General features: G+C 39.8%; 1 protein-coding gene and 1 long non-coding RNA gene across 9 annotated transcripts in view; one reads left to right on the top strand and one right to left on the bottom strand.

The window, feature by feature from the left end:
• Positions 1 to 13,033, bottom strand: part of HDAC9 (histone deacetylase 9) — a 422,950-nt gene that overhangs the window by 187,955 nt on the left and 221,962 nt on the right. For all 8 annotated transcript variants that reach the window (XM_077936990.1, XM_077936988.1, XM_077936989.1 and 5 more), the window contains 3 exons: positions 5,779 to 5,901; positions 4,391 to 4,601; positions 2,631 to 2,848 (listed from right to left, as the gene is read on the bottom strand). In XM_077936990.1, the coding sequence (XP_077793116.1) occupies positions 2,631 to 2,848; positions 4,391 to 4,601; positions 5,779 to 5,901 (552 nt within the window). The remainder of the gene's footprint in view (positions 1 to 2,630; positions 2,849 to 4,390; positions 4,602 to 5,778; positions 5,902 to 13,033) is intronic.
• LOC144329321 (uncharacterized) lies at positions 2,675 to 7,228 on the top strand. Its single transcript, XR_013394814.1, has 2 exons — positions 2,675 to 2,794; positions 6,614 to 7,228. It is a non-coding gene; the product is annotated as an uncharacterized LOC144329321 (long non-coding RNA).

Raw genomic sequence — 13,033 nt, 5'->3', positions numbered from 1 at the left:
TTTCCCAGTTCCACTGTTACCTCCTTCAAACGTTCCTCAAATAAAGTAAGGTGGGTAGCAACCAAGGAAGAGGCCTTCTTGGTGGTGGCATCCTGCTTGTGTAATTTCCTCCAAAAGAAAATCACTCAGCGCAATATTATTATTTTTGCAATCAGCAAGGAGGTTTTCATTTCCCTGAGCTATGAATACATTGTTATTTCAATCGTTTCATTTTATTATGATTGTGTAGTAAATTCATCCATGACCACTGGTCCTGCCAGCTGGGGATGATGGGAGTTGTAGTCTACCAACATCTGGTGACCCAAGGTTGAGAAAGGCTGTTCTGGAGCAACCAACTTTTTATATTGAATGGGACAGCTCAATAGAAATAATGTGTACACTGCAGCATAGCTGGTTACTGAAATTACAGTATTGTTTGGTTTTTAAAGAACTATATTCGTTTCAAGTGAGAAAAAAATTATTTCCCCATACCATTTGCAGTCAAAATGACATCTGGACCTATTTCAGTTCATGCTAGATGTAAGGTTGGCGCCTGACATGTGAAAGGCCTTAGTTGTATTTTTGGGTGCATATGAAAAACCTATTTATTTAGCAAAACAATGCTAATACCTAGTGAAACATTACGCTTTTTTCTGATGTGGTTTGTAATATTTATGATTTTAATGTATCATACAAACTGCCCTGGAATTTGATAATGAATGGTGGTATATATAACAATTTTTAATTAAAAAAATAAGTTTGTTAAAAGTTGCAAATGAATACAGATCCATCTTATTTATTAACATTTATATTCCATTTTTTCTGTCCAAAGTAGAATCTTCAAAGTAGCTTTTCCAGTCATATAACACAACCCTGCACAACTTTTACCCATCAAACCTATGTATGGCAGCCCACCAGGGGCATTACTAATCTGCCTGACCTGAGTTGCAAAAATCAAGGGATGTTGTGTAGCACTTGACAGACCATAATGCATACCTGGTGGATTATGTTTGGCTTATTAGTGGGTCTGTAAAACAAACAACCCTGTGCAAGAAAGCTCAGGAAAAAATGCAAGATGAAATGGTGGTTTAATTCTTTCTGAGAGAGAGAAAAAAAACCCTAGAAGGTAGCTAATCGCTATTTATTTTGGACACCCTTGGGGGAAAAATCACAGAGCTTCTGTCTTTCAATCAGTAATAAAAGCTTGCTTTTGTTCAGACAATTGCAGGAAGGTGAAATATTTTGAAAACCAAGATGTACCTATGGCATCTTGATTAAACATATGGAACACATAGTAAATGAAAAGCCAAGTGGAGTCCAAGTTGAGTAATCAAAACACCCAAGTTGAGAGGGGTTAACATGCAAGGATCAGCTCTGAACTTTGAAGTTCTCTAGTTTTCATTTTTCCTAATTAAGATGAGATTTAATAATCAAACCACTGTACAAACTATGTACTTAAACTCAAGGTTGTGTTTTTAATTTGGTTGGGAATTCTTAAGAGATTCCAAGAAATCAGCACCCATTGGGGGAAGTGTTCCCTAGCAAGATTGGTTCCCCTATACTTTTTATTTTTCATTATGTTTCCTTTCATGTGATTGCCAATCACATCCACTGCCATAATGAAGAGATTCTGTGTCAGAGCCCTAGAAATTTCTTAAATAACTTGCCTATGGGAATAGGCATAGCAGATGTTGAAATCGCTAAGGAGATGTATAAAATACCTGACAGAATAGTCTGTCACCACAGTAAACTATGACATAGGCCAACTAAACATTGGCAGTTATATACATTCTTATTCCCAACTAATGTTTATAGTTGGTTTGTCTCTACATAAAAATTTACTTCCAAAATTTCAGAACAAGATCTTATGCGACTAATTTAAAGCTGTTTGGTAGGAAATATTGAAACTTAAAATGGCTATTGTTTATGTGTGTGCTTTTAGTAAGATGAGATATGGCTTGTATCTTAATAAGATGAGAGGTGAATGATCTTTCTGTCCATGCATGCATTCTCGTTCCTCTCAGCATGCTTGAATGCCACTAGAAGTCTTCAATTAAACAACGTTTCCCATTTTCTGGTTTGGATGAAACAATAAACTATATTTCATTGACAACCTTTACACTGCATTCATGCAGGCAGTGGAAAAGCAGCAAAAATGGTTTGTGTTTGGAGGTAATAGTCTTCATGTCTCAGTTTACTAAACTGTGATCCTCAAAACTGGCCTATAACCTTGAAAGTAAAAGCTGTTAGCTCTGCTCGGTCAGTTTGCAGTGAAAGCTTCATAATTTTATCTGTGATAACAGAATGAAAAGTTCAAATGTGAATGAGCAATGGCTGTTTGGAAGTCTTGGTAACTTGAGCAATTTACAAAAAGCCTAACGTTTACAAAGAGGTCATTAAAAGGAACAATCTGGGTATACAAAACAATACTTATTTCAATGACATAATGAAAAATAGCATGTACTTGCAGTTTGATGCAAGAGACCTTCTCTGGGAGTTGGTTTGGCAAACATTTTTTCATCAAACTGCTTTTAATATAAGCAAACCTTACTGTAAACTGACATGCAAGGCTTTCCCTTTTTCTTCAATGGCATGTACACTATACAAGCACTGTATTCATTGTGTGTTAGGGTTTTGAATGGCATACTTACTTTGTTCATGTGGATCTGTTGCTGATACTGTTTTTGCTTCTCCAGAAATTGCTGATGCTGTTGCTGAATAACAAGTTGTGCCAAGGTGCTCTGAGGAAGCGGAGCGGATTGGGTCCGATTTAGCGGCCTGTGTCTAGGTAACTTATGTGCAACTCTTAGGCCAGGTGAGACTCTTTCTTTTGTTGCCAGTGGAGACTGAGGATGAAGAGGCACCCCTCCTACAAGCCAACAACATTCCAGTGTTCAAATATGCCCATCAATGACATTGAGGAGTCTTCTTAAGATGCTCCATTGAAAACCAAACCAAACATGAAGGAACATGTGAACTGGAGAAGCTTAGGAACTCAAGTGTGGGAGCCCTTGAATTATCACACTATAAGGAATGCTCTTCCATATGTCTTTTTTCAAAACAACGACAACAATAATCACAAATTAGAGTAATAACTAATGAAGTGACAGCCATGCTTACATATTCTTAACCCATCCCACTGTGTGTGTGTGTGTGTGTGTGTGTGTGTGTGTATAAATCAGCAGATGCAAACTAATGGGCTTTGTAAATCATGGGGCCAGAAAATAAAAGAGCAGAACAGCTTTGGACTCACAATGGACAATTTTTTTTTCTCCTTAGGGGAATTGGCAGTGAGGAAACAGGGGATGAACCAATAGCTAAGGAGGATTGGGGCACATGCAGAAGTGGAGGTGTACGTAGGGTCCCTTACACAATACCATTGCTATTTTTTTGCCCCGGGTGAAGTTTCCAGAGGGGCGCCATTGAGGCTTCCATCCTGTGTGTGTAGGCAAATGTGGGTGTGTGGGTGTGGGTGCCAAATTGGGTCTTTGACCCAGGTGAAATAAAGCCTAGTTTCGCCCCTGCCTTACACCCTTGGCAAGCAGCTGTATTAGCATGCACACACACATCAGAAGAAGAAGAAGAAGAAGAGTTTGGATTTGATATCCCGCTTTATCACTACCTGAAGGAGTCTCAAAGCGGCTAACATTCTCCTTTCCCCTTCCTCCCCCACAACAAACACTCTGTGAGGTGAGTGGGGCTGAGAGACTTCAGAGAAGTGTGACTGGCCCAAGGTCACCCTCAGCTGCATGTGGAGGAGCGGGGAAGCGAACCCAGTTCCCCAGATTACGAGACTACCACTCTTAACCACTACACCACACTGGCTCTCAGGAAAAAATCACCGCAATATTACTATGTTTTATGTGACCCAAGTACTCAAAGTGTCTGAAGGGAGGGTGAGGTGAGGCAGAATGCAAATATATATATATATGCACGCCTTTGTACCATGATGTGAGAAGGATGGGAAGCTTCTCCCATATTTGATCTTGCCAGGATAGCGGTGGTGTGTTGCCACACAGATATGCATAATATTAGGGCTGATATATGTCTGGGATTTGTCCGTTGGAAATAGTGTCTGGGTGGAATTCCTAAAATCACTAAGATGTCTGGGGAAACCCGGACGTATGGCAACCCACACGTGATTTTTGTGCTCCCCGCTCCGACAGGGCTGGTTTTGCCAACCTCTAGATATGCCTTTGTGATCTCCAATCCCTGGCATTTCCAGTTAAAAGGACCAAGTAACCAGACCTTTGGCTAAGACCCTGAAAGGCTGCTGTGGGTCAGACTTGACAAAATTGGACTAGACGGACAAGTAGTCTGGCTTTGGTCTAAAGGAGCTCCTTATATTCCTTTATAACATGTTCATTCTCAAAAAGGAAGAATCTGCCCATAAATAGTCACTGCTAATTACCTGGAGCCAGGAGTTTCTGCTGCCTCATTTGTTCCTTCAGTAATAAATGCTGGAGGAGAGCTTGGTGGCTACTGTTAGGCTTTCCTTCTAGGACAATTGGCTGAGGGGCAGAAGGTGAAGAGATGCTTCCTCTGTACTGTCCTGGCAAAACTACTCCTTGCCTGATTGTCTGGGTCTCACACTTCTGTTTTTCTTTGAATGGCACTGATGCCTGTATCAATGAAAATGATAGTTAAACAAACAAAAGAAGTCCAGTGAATAAAGGCTGATGAACCAGTATCAAACTAGTTGAGAGTAACTCACTATTTCCCCAGCACAAACTAAGGTTGGAGGTCAGTTGAGACCCTGGTCTCCAGGAAACATCTAAGAAGTGATGTGCCTATGAGGCAGGGCATGATTTGGAATGCAGGTGGTTAAGTGTTGCTTAACCCTCCTTGCAAGTTGCCATTTCTCTTTTGTGTTCTTCTCTTATAACAGCCACTTATCTCTCAGGTGGACAGCCATGTCTGAAAAGCTCAGCTTAGAGAGAAGCAGTGGGAGGAAAAACATGAAGGAGAACAGGGAGACCTGTTGGTCTTTTGTGTACTTGAGGATTTAGTTTGGAGTATAACATGGGAGTAGCCAACACGGTTGCTCCCAGATGTTGTTGGGCTACAACTCCCATCATCCTTGCCCATTGGATTTGCTGGCTGGAGTTGATGGGAGCTGGAATCCAAACACATCTGGAGGGGGCATCATGTTGAATATTCCAGGTGTGACAGAATGAAAACTTTGTATGGATTTTTAAAGAATGCATGAACAGCCCACACTTAAATGACACACTTTTAATGTAAAATACACATTTATCGATTTATGAATTTGCTATTTCTAGATTGTGCATGTGTATGTATGTGTGTGTGTGTGTGTGTGTATTATTGGTGGTATAAATAAATGTATAATCCAACTGGAAATTGCATTCCAATCCATAAGCAAGTTCTGAAGCATCAGGTTGAGTTGGTCTGCTGAGAAAGTGAACTTCTCTATCCCTACTCACCACAGTGAGGAATACTTTCACCAGACAATCTGTGTGTCTGCCCAGTCTGCTGTCTAAATCTTGAGGGATCCCTGTTCTTTCTTATGCTTCTTTTTCTTTAAACTGGACTTGGACCAGACAGTCCTTCAAACAGAAGACTGACCTCTCACAGCCCTTCAAAAAGAGGGTTGCCATCAGTAAAGACAAAGGACCTCCCTATCTGGTACAAAATTTAACAGTAGCATTGCCTAGAACCAGTCCAACATTGTCTTGAAATAACTTCCTGAGAGAACATTATGCAATCTAAAAGAACTGATAGACCTTGAGTGATCCATAGCCAAAGCCAATGCAAATACCCCCTAAATCGATTACTTACACTGAGTTGTGGTTGCACGGCTGGAAGTCCCAGAGTGATGTTGGGCAAAGAAGGGGATGTGTAGAGACTCAAAAGGTTCATTGATTCTTCACTGATGCAAATGCGTTGTGGTGGAACCAAATGCTGTGGGGTGGGGTTAAAAAGAAAGAAGGTCACATGTTGACTAGCCAAGTTTATTTCCACAATTGTGCCATGGAAGCAAAAGGAAAGTATTTCTCCTTTGTGTTAGTCACGTATCCTTTATAGTCATGCATAGTCAACTAACGTATCCTGTTAAAGCTCTAATAGTAGAGGAAATTGCCCAAGTTAGTGACTATCATTGCCTGCTCTTAGAGCAAGTGCCATAGTTTTGAATCTTTCAGCTTCACTGGATGTTTGTGGATTCTAGCTAGTGAGGTTTTTGCATTGGCCCTGCCCACTACTACCATGTGGCCCCCAGAAGATTAGCCACAAAGAAGAACAGCCCCTGAGCTTACAAAGTCCCCTTTCCCTCCGCTTTAAAGTCACTGCAGGCCTCCAGGAATCATACAAATGGCTCTCCAGGTTCTCCAGTACTCTGAATGTTTCACTTATTTCAGAGGCTGCTAAGAACCAGAAAATTAACCTTTTTTATTAAAAATGTATTTCACTGTTTATTAACCATTTCATAAAACATATGGGTATGTGTGGCATTGAGAGAGATCATATCCTTGCATTGATAGTAGTTTAAAAAGAACAGCAGGTTCACTTTTACCCTTTTCTTCTCTGATGTTCACATTCTTCAACATGTGGTCTGCTATCGTTTCTTAAATTACCTCTCTTTTTTCTTGTTGTTTAACTCCTGCCTCCCTCCCAGACCCTTTGCACAATAAGAGCTACAAAAGGTCTTATTAGACTTCGGAACTCTGGCATGATATAGTTCTCAAGGGAACAACATCCTTGAAAAAGAATACCCTCTGTAACAGTATGACACAGTGACTGCTTTCTTCCCAAACAAAAAGCATATGGGACTCCAATAATAGACCACCTCCACGAGGGATCCTGTGCACCGAGGCTTTGACCAAAATAAATATAATAACTTGTCAAGCATGTTGTGGGGAGCTGTAGATTTTCCTCTGGACAAACCTGGGATATCAATTAACGTTGGAAAATGCCTTGGGTTAATACAATGCAACCTCAGACTGTCACTAAAGAGCTGGGCAGCGTGAAAACACAGGATGTTATTCCAAAACATAACCTTCCCCATACAGTTTGTTTGGAGACTAAACCTATCACTGACATAATAACAGAATAGTCTATATATGTCATTCCTTTCCTGCCCCAGCATTGTAGTAAACTGAATGAGAATCACGCAAAAATAAAGATTTGATATTTTTGTTACACAAAGAGCTGCTTTTTACATTTTCCTGATGTCCTGTTAACCTGGAATTGCCCTGAAAGCATCCAACAACATTAAATGTTTCCAACCATGTTTGTGCGATTTTATTTTTTTAAAAAGAAGCCTACTGTGAGATAACTAGTTAAGGGCTTTGTATGGATGCGAAAACTTCCAACCTCCATTATGCCATCTACATATACTTGTTGCAACCAGTTAAGAAAAAAAATTGCTTGCTTTGGAGTTAACCTTGTGGAGAAACAAGGATGAATTAACATTGTAAAAAGGGTGGTATATAAGAATAGGCAGATCTATCAATTTCATTTTCTCTCATTTTTCTAGTCTTAAGTTCTCCAGATTTCCCATAAATTTATTTATATTTTTTAAAGTCTTCATGAAAATTAATAAGCATCTTAGTGTGAATTTATCCTAAAATGCACATTTTTGTACACATTTTTGGATGTTATTTCCACCATTATATGCATCTGTATGCACACTTTACCCTAGCATATGTAAATTTTTGAACATACGGTATTACTTGGCTGGAGAACTGCATTGCAAAATCTGGATATGTGTGGCTTTCAAATGATGGCTGTTTCAGTTTCTGACTGTTTCGAAAGATGGAATTCTAGATGCTCACCTTTAAATGCAAGCGGAATCCATTTCTGCCCCACCCCTAGTGACAAATTCTTCTCTTATGCTTTAGAACATTGTGCACCTCCAAATTTTAGGCATACAGAATATGTAACATCTTTGTAATGCTAACGATGAGCAACTGAATATTATGTTGCTCATTGTGAAAGTGACGCTCTGTGCAGAATGTCCCAACATTACACAACAAGAAGAACATGAGTTAGGCTGGATCATGAGGTGGGGAGGACTCAATAGCATGGTGGTGTTTTTTATTATTATAAATAAACCATTTAAACCTATTGTTAGAGATGTTTCTTCTGTGTCTGATTTGATAGCTAACCTTTGTGAGCCAGCAGCCAGCAGCCAACGTACAACTTGAACATTCTTCATTGTTTGGTTACTCTTAAATAATCAAAAGAGCCCCAGCTCAAATCAATCATACTGTCCCTTGGAAAAATGTTTCAGCCCACAGGACCACAACATCAAGTAACTAGATAGTGGGAATGGTACATCTCAGATGCAGGGTTACCACAACAATTTCAAATGTGGTTGTGGGTAAAGAAACTGAGGACATGAGAGCACCAAAACTATTCCCACTATCATGTGCTGTCTGCTATCCTCACACACATTTGCCCTATTTCCATCTCACTGAAATTGCACTGAAGCCGATAACATCACCTGAGAGTTTCTCAGTAATAAATTATTGCTTGAGAACTGAAGTGTCTATGGTTAAAAATGCTGAGAAGTATGCTAACTATGCTGTTAACATTACTGGACCACTTTTCAAGTCATGTAGTGCAGTTTGATCTTATTTCTAGCACAACAAACTGCTGCTGCTACTGATCTAAATGTGCTGGCTGCTTTTTTAGCTATTACTCATGGCAATGTACAGCTTTGAAACAACCAAGCATGAAAATGACACTTAAAAAACAGTACTGTGTAATACAAAGCAATGGCAAAGGAGGAGTGGTTTTGTAAGTGTCCTATGACAGCATCATTTTTAGAAGTCTATTCTAAGCCCATCATATATAGGATTTTAACAGGTTACATAAAACTTGTGCAGGGCTCGCCAATGTGATACCCTCCATATGCTGTTGGGAGTCCAACTCGCATCAACCCCAGCTAGCATTATAGTCAATGCTCAGGGATGCTGGAAACTGTACTCCAGGAACATTGGGGGGGGGCAGCATGTTGACACCTCCTGGTCTAGTGAGAACCCTGATGAGGGAGTTCCCTAATTCTGACAGCATTGTGGAAAAGCCCTACTCCACATGCAGCCACTGTGATACCCTCCAGATGTTGTGGATTATAACTATCACCCCTGAGCATTGACCAGGCTGATTGAAGATGATGGGAGTTGTTGTCCAGAACATCTGGAGATCACTATGTTGGCTACCCTTGCTATACTCCCCTCTTCTGCTCAAAATGCTAGATCACTGAGCAGAGTTTCCCCTGAAGACCTTAGTGTCCAAGATGGTTCATATGACACCGTAGCATTATTTTATTGCCTGACGCAAACTTTGTGAGCTGACAACATCGAAGTATGGATTAGCCACCCTGTTTTGAAACTCTACACAGTCTGAACTTCCTGGAATCCTGCACAGAGGATTATGAGTCAAGCCCCCACATGTTTGCTATCAATGTAGTCTTTTAGGGAATGGGGTTGTTCTGGGCCAAAGAAAAGCTACTTATCAGTGTGAAGAGGTCACACGCCTGCCCCTTGGATCAGAGTTCACACACACAATTAATTCATTATTAGGGAAAGTCACTGTTGGAGATTGAACTGGGCTTTTCAGTCTTCAGGGGTTACTGTCCTGGCAGTGACCTGAAGAAATTATCCCATTAGCCTTATATCTGACAAATTACTTTCCCTTATGTTCTTTTTTTTAAATCAGAAGATCCACACATAGTTTCCATGCAATTAATAGGATTAATGCAATGCAATACGGTACCACGTAATTACATGCTCATAATAAATGTGTTAAGTCTTTAAGGTGCCCAGAGTTTGATGCAGATTTGAAGCTGCAGATGGCAATCATTTCTGGCATGTTCAGTATTATCAATTAAAGATATTGTGGCCGTTAAAAACCTCACGTACTTATGCTATATTAATAGTGCAATCCTATAAGACTTATTTTGAAGTAAACCTGCTGAGCTTGTTAAGATTGGCTTCTGAGTAAAACTGCAAACTCTATGCACATGGATAGCTGCAAAAAAGTATTCTGAATGCTCTGTGTAAGAAGATCACAAGGAAGGTATATCAGTCAAGGCAACAAGCATACTATAAATAATATACAATACACATAATAGCTGCTTTTCCTATTAGTAATAAATTAATATTAAAAAGTAGTAGTGGTAGTAGCAGCAGCAGAAATAATAACAACAGAAGCTATAACATGCTATGGCATCAAGCAGGCATTTTCTAAGTGAAAACGTCGAGGTATGCCTGCCTATTATCAAGTCTGCGATGACCAATCTATGAGAGCTAGGAACCTACATTTTCTCATAATGAAATATTCCTCTTTCTAGTAATTCTCTAAGAAGGTATGAAGCTCTGTGTATATATTTAAGACACCCACTCTTTCGTGTGGTGCTCACACCTATTAAAACCTTTTAACCAACCTCTCATGTGGGGTGATAAAAAGCATGGGACTTTGAGAAAAGCGGTGAAGAACCGGGGGGGGGGGGGACTGGGGGAAAGAGCAAAACCTTCCTCTGAATTGTTTGTTTTAATGGAATTAAGCCAGTATGGTACTCAATATGGTTCTCAGAAGGTTTAAAGATTGACGTCTGCGTACTTACTGTTTACCCCCAAACCTAGATTTGTTCCACGATCTCACCCTTATTATTATATTATATTATATTCCCCAACCTGGTGTTTTGAGCTACAGTTCCACCAGCCCTGGTCACCTCAGCCTGGGCTGATGGGAACTGTAGTTCAAAATATTTGTAGAATACCAGGTTGGGGAAGGTTGTGTCACTCACTTGCCTCCGTACATCTAAGGTAAGGGAAAGTGTGAAGATATTAGTGGAAGAGGCATCTATTCAAGCTGCTGCTATTGTTGCTATTTTACAATAAACAAAGCTATGTATCTCTACAAAAAGATTACAGAACTGGGTACAACTGGAGGGGAAGAACAGATCTAGTAAGCAGCTGATGCTGTCAGACATGAGAACAGCAATTTAACACACTTTTCCGTTACAATTAACTAATTAATTAATATACTGATGGCATGCCAAAGTGGCTTCTAAGCAGCTGACAAGCATAAAATCAATTATAAGATAGCCACGCATAATTAAAATACACAATACAGCAGTCCCATCATAGCATTAGATACATCCAGAATTAAAACATTCAGTAAAGCAAATAATTGGTGCTAGGTTAAGACCTTGTTTGTCTGCTTAACAGGGCAATCCTAATGAGGGGACATAGAGGAACAACATGGCACATCTACTGCTATATCCCAAGTGCTGCTGGCTAATGCAAGAGGTGGGATTGCTTTGGGTTTTGTCTTTGATATGCCACTTTGGGGGAAAGCCACCAACATCTTATGTAGGGGTTATATTACTACCACCCACTATGATGAAGCTGGGGCATCTGTTGCAGCCCCCCACCCACCACAGGGTGGGTGGGTGAAGTTTGGGTTATCCATACTTGAAATAAATGAACAAAGCAAGTATTCTGAACTTATTTGAAGGCTGCAGGTATATACATAAAAAAAATTGCATTCAAGAACAAATATAGTGTTTTGGGGAAAAGTATGCTTTAACTCTATTTTAAAGGGCACACATTTGAACAGGTACACTCCTCTAAGTAAGTAAAAGAGAAATGTTCTCACTACCAGCTAGTGATGCCTGTGATGCAAATGCCCCTCTCTTTACAGATGTACTGTAATAAGATTACTAAAGTATAGTACATTTATACTTAGAAACAGAACACTTGCTACAATAAACTTCCAGAGAGTAACCAGACAAATTATTTTACTGCTTTTCAGTATGTACTGCAGGATAACAAACAATACATTTAATCTAGACAGGAAATTACCAACATGAACCACAACTCAGTAAAGTCAAAGTACTAAACTGGCTGAAATCCAAGTAATTTGGGCTAAATGGGTTGGATGCAGCTCTGGCTATGTGTCAGTTATTGTATATATTTTTGAGTTGCATGCTCCAAATCTAGGCTCTCTGTTGTTCCTCCACACACTAAAAGCTTGTGTGCCCCCAAGGCAGCCATATTAAGAAATATTTCTATATTCTTCATTTAGTATTCTGCTCAATTGGGGGCTCACATTTATATCAGAAATATTTTACTGCTATGCATCACAACTAAGGAAGAGCAAATATGTCAGTTTCAGATTCCAGTCTCAAGTTCAGTTCTCCATATTTCCACATCAGTCTGTGATCTTTTGTAAAGTCCCCATGAAAATTCACCAGCATTTTAGTGTGAACTGCTCCTGATATTTTTCCTAATGTATAGTTTTGCAAAGCAATTTTTCCTAATCTAATACAAACATTTTGTATGCTGTTTTCACTAATATATGCATTTTAATGCACATCTTACCCCAATATATGCATTTCTGTACACATTACTTGCATTGTAAAATTCATGGAAGTGCAAATTTTGAAGCATGGCTGTGTTCCAGTTGGCATACTGTTACACAAAGTTTTGTCTTTAAAGGTGAACTGAATCTAATTTCTCCCTCATCTCTGATCATAACATCTGACTTAAGCATCCGTGGCGTTGTCTAAAACTGCCCCTACTATCTGCTACTGTGAAACATTAGACCCCAGTATTCTTAGATTTCTCATTTAAGGCCCTGTTACATATAACAAAAACACCAAACTGACTGAGAATATGACTTGAGTGTATTCCCACCCAGCTTGACATGTACTGATTTTGTCATAGTTTTAACTTTGCACCCAACTTTTGGCCCAACTCGCAGTTAGGACAATGCCACTAGCTACCAGCAATAGTGCAGCATGCAAGTTAAGTGAGGAGCTGGCCAGCCACCTGAGCACTTTGCCACATGCTAGAAACTTGTTCATTGTGGTTGTGTGAGCTGCTCTTTAGTTCCATGTGCACAGATTTATATACCATCAGACCATGCTAACACAGCATTATTTCTGGGTTTTTGAATGACCTTCTTGGACATGACAGCTATACCTAGATCAAGGAAACGGTAGAAAGATGGAGCATGTGTGTGCATGCAGGTCAGCTGATGATTATGAGTCGTCTCCCCCCCCCCCCCCAGTCCCTTTTGGCTA

This window comes from Podarcis muralis, chromosome 12 (assembly GCF_964188315.1).
Source record: "Podarcis muralis chromosome 12, rPodMur119.hap1.1, whole genome shotgun sequence".
NCBI lineage: Eukaryota > Metazoa > Chordata > Lepidosauria > Squamata > Lacertidae > Podarcis > Podarcis muralis.
The sequence above is the reverse complement of the archived record's forward strand: the minus strand, read 5'-3'. Positions and strand labels throughout refer to the sequence as shown.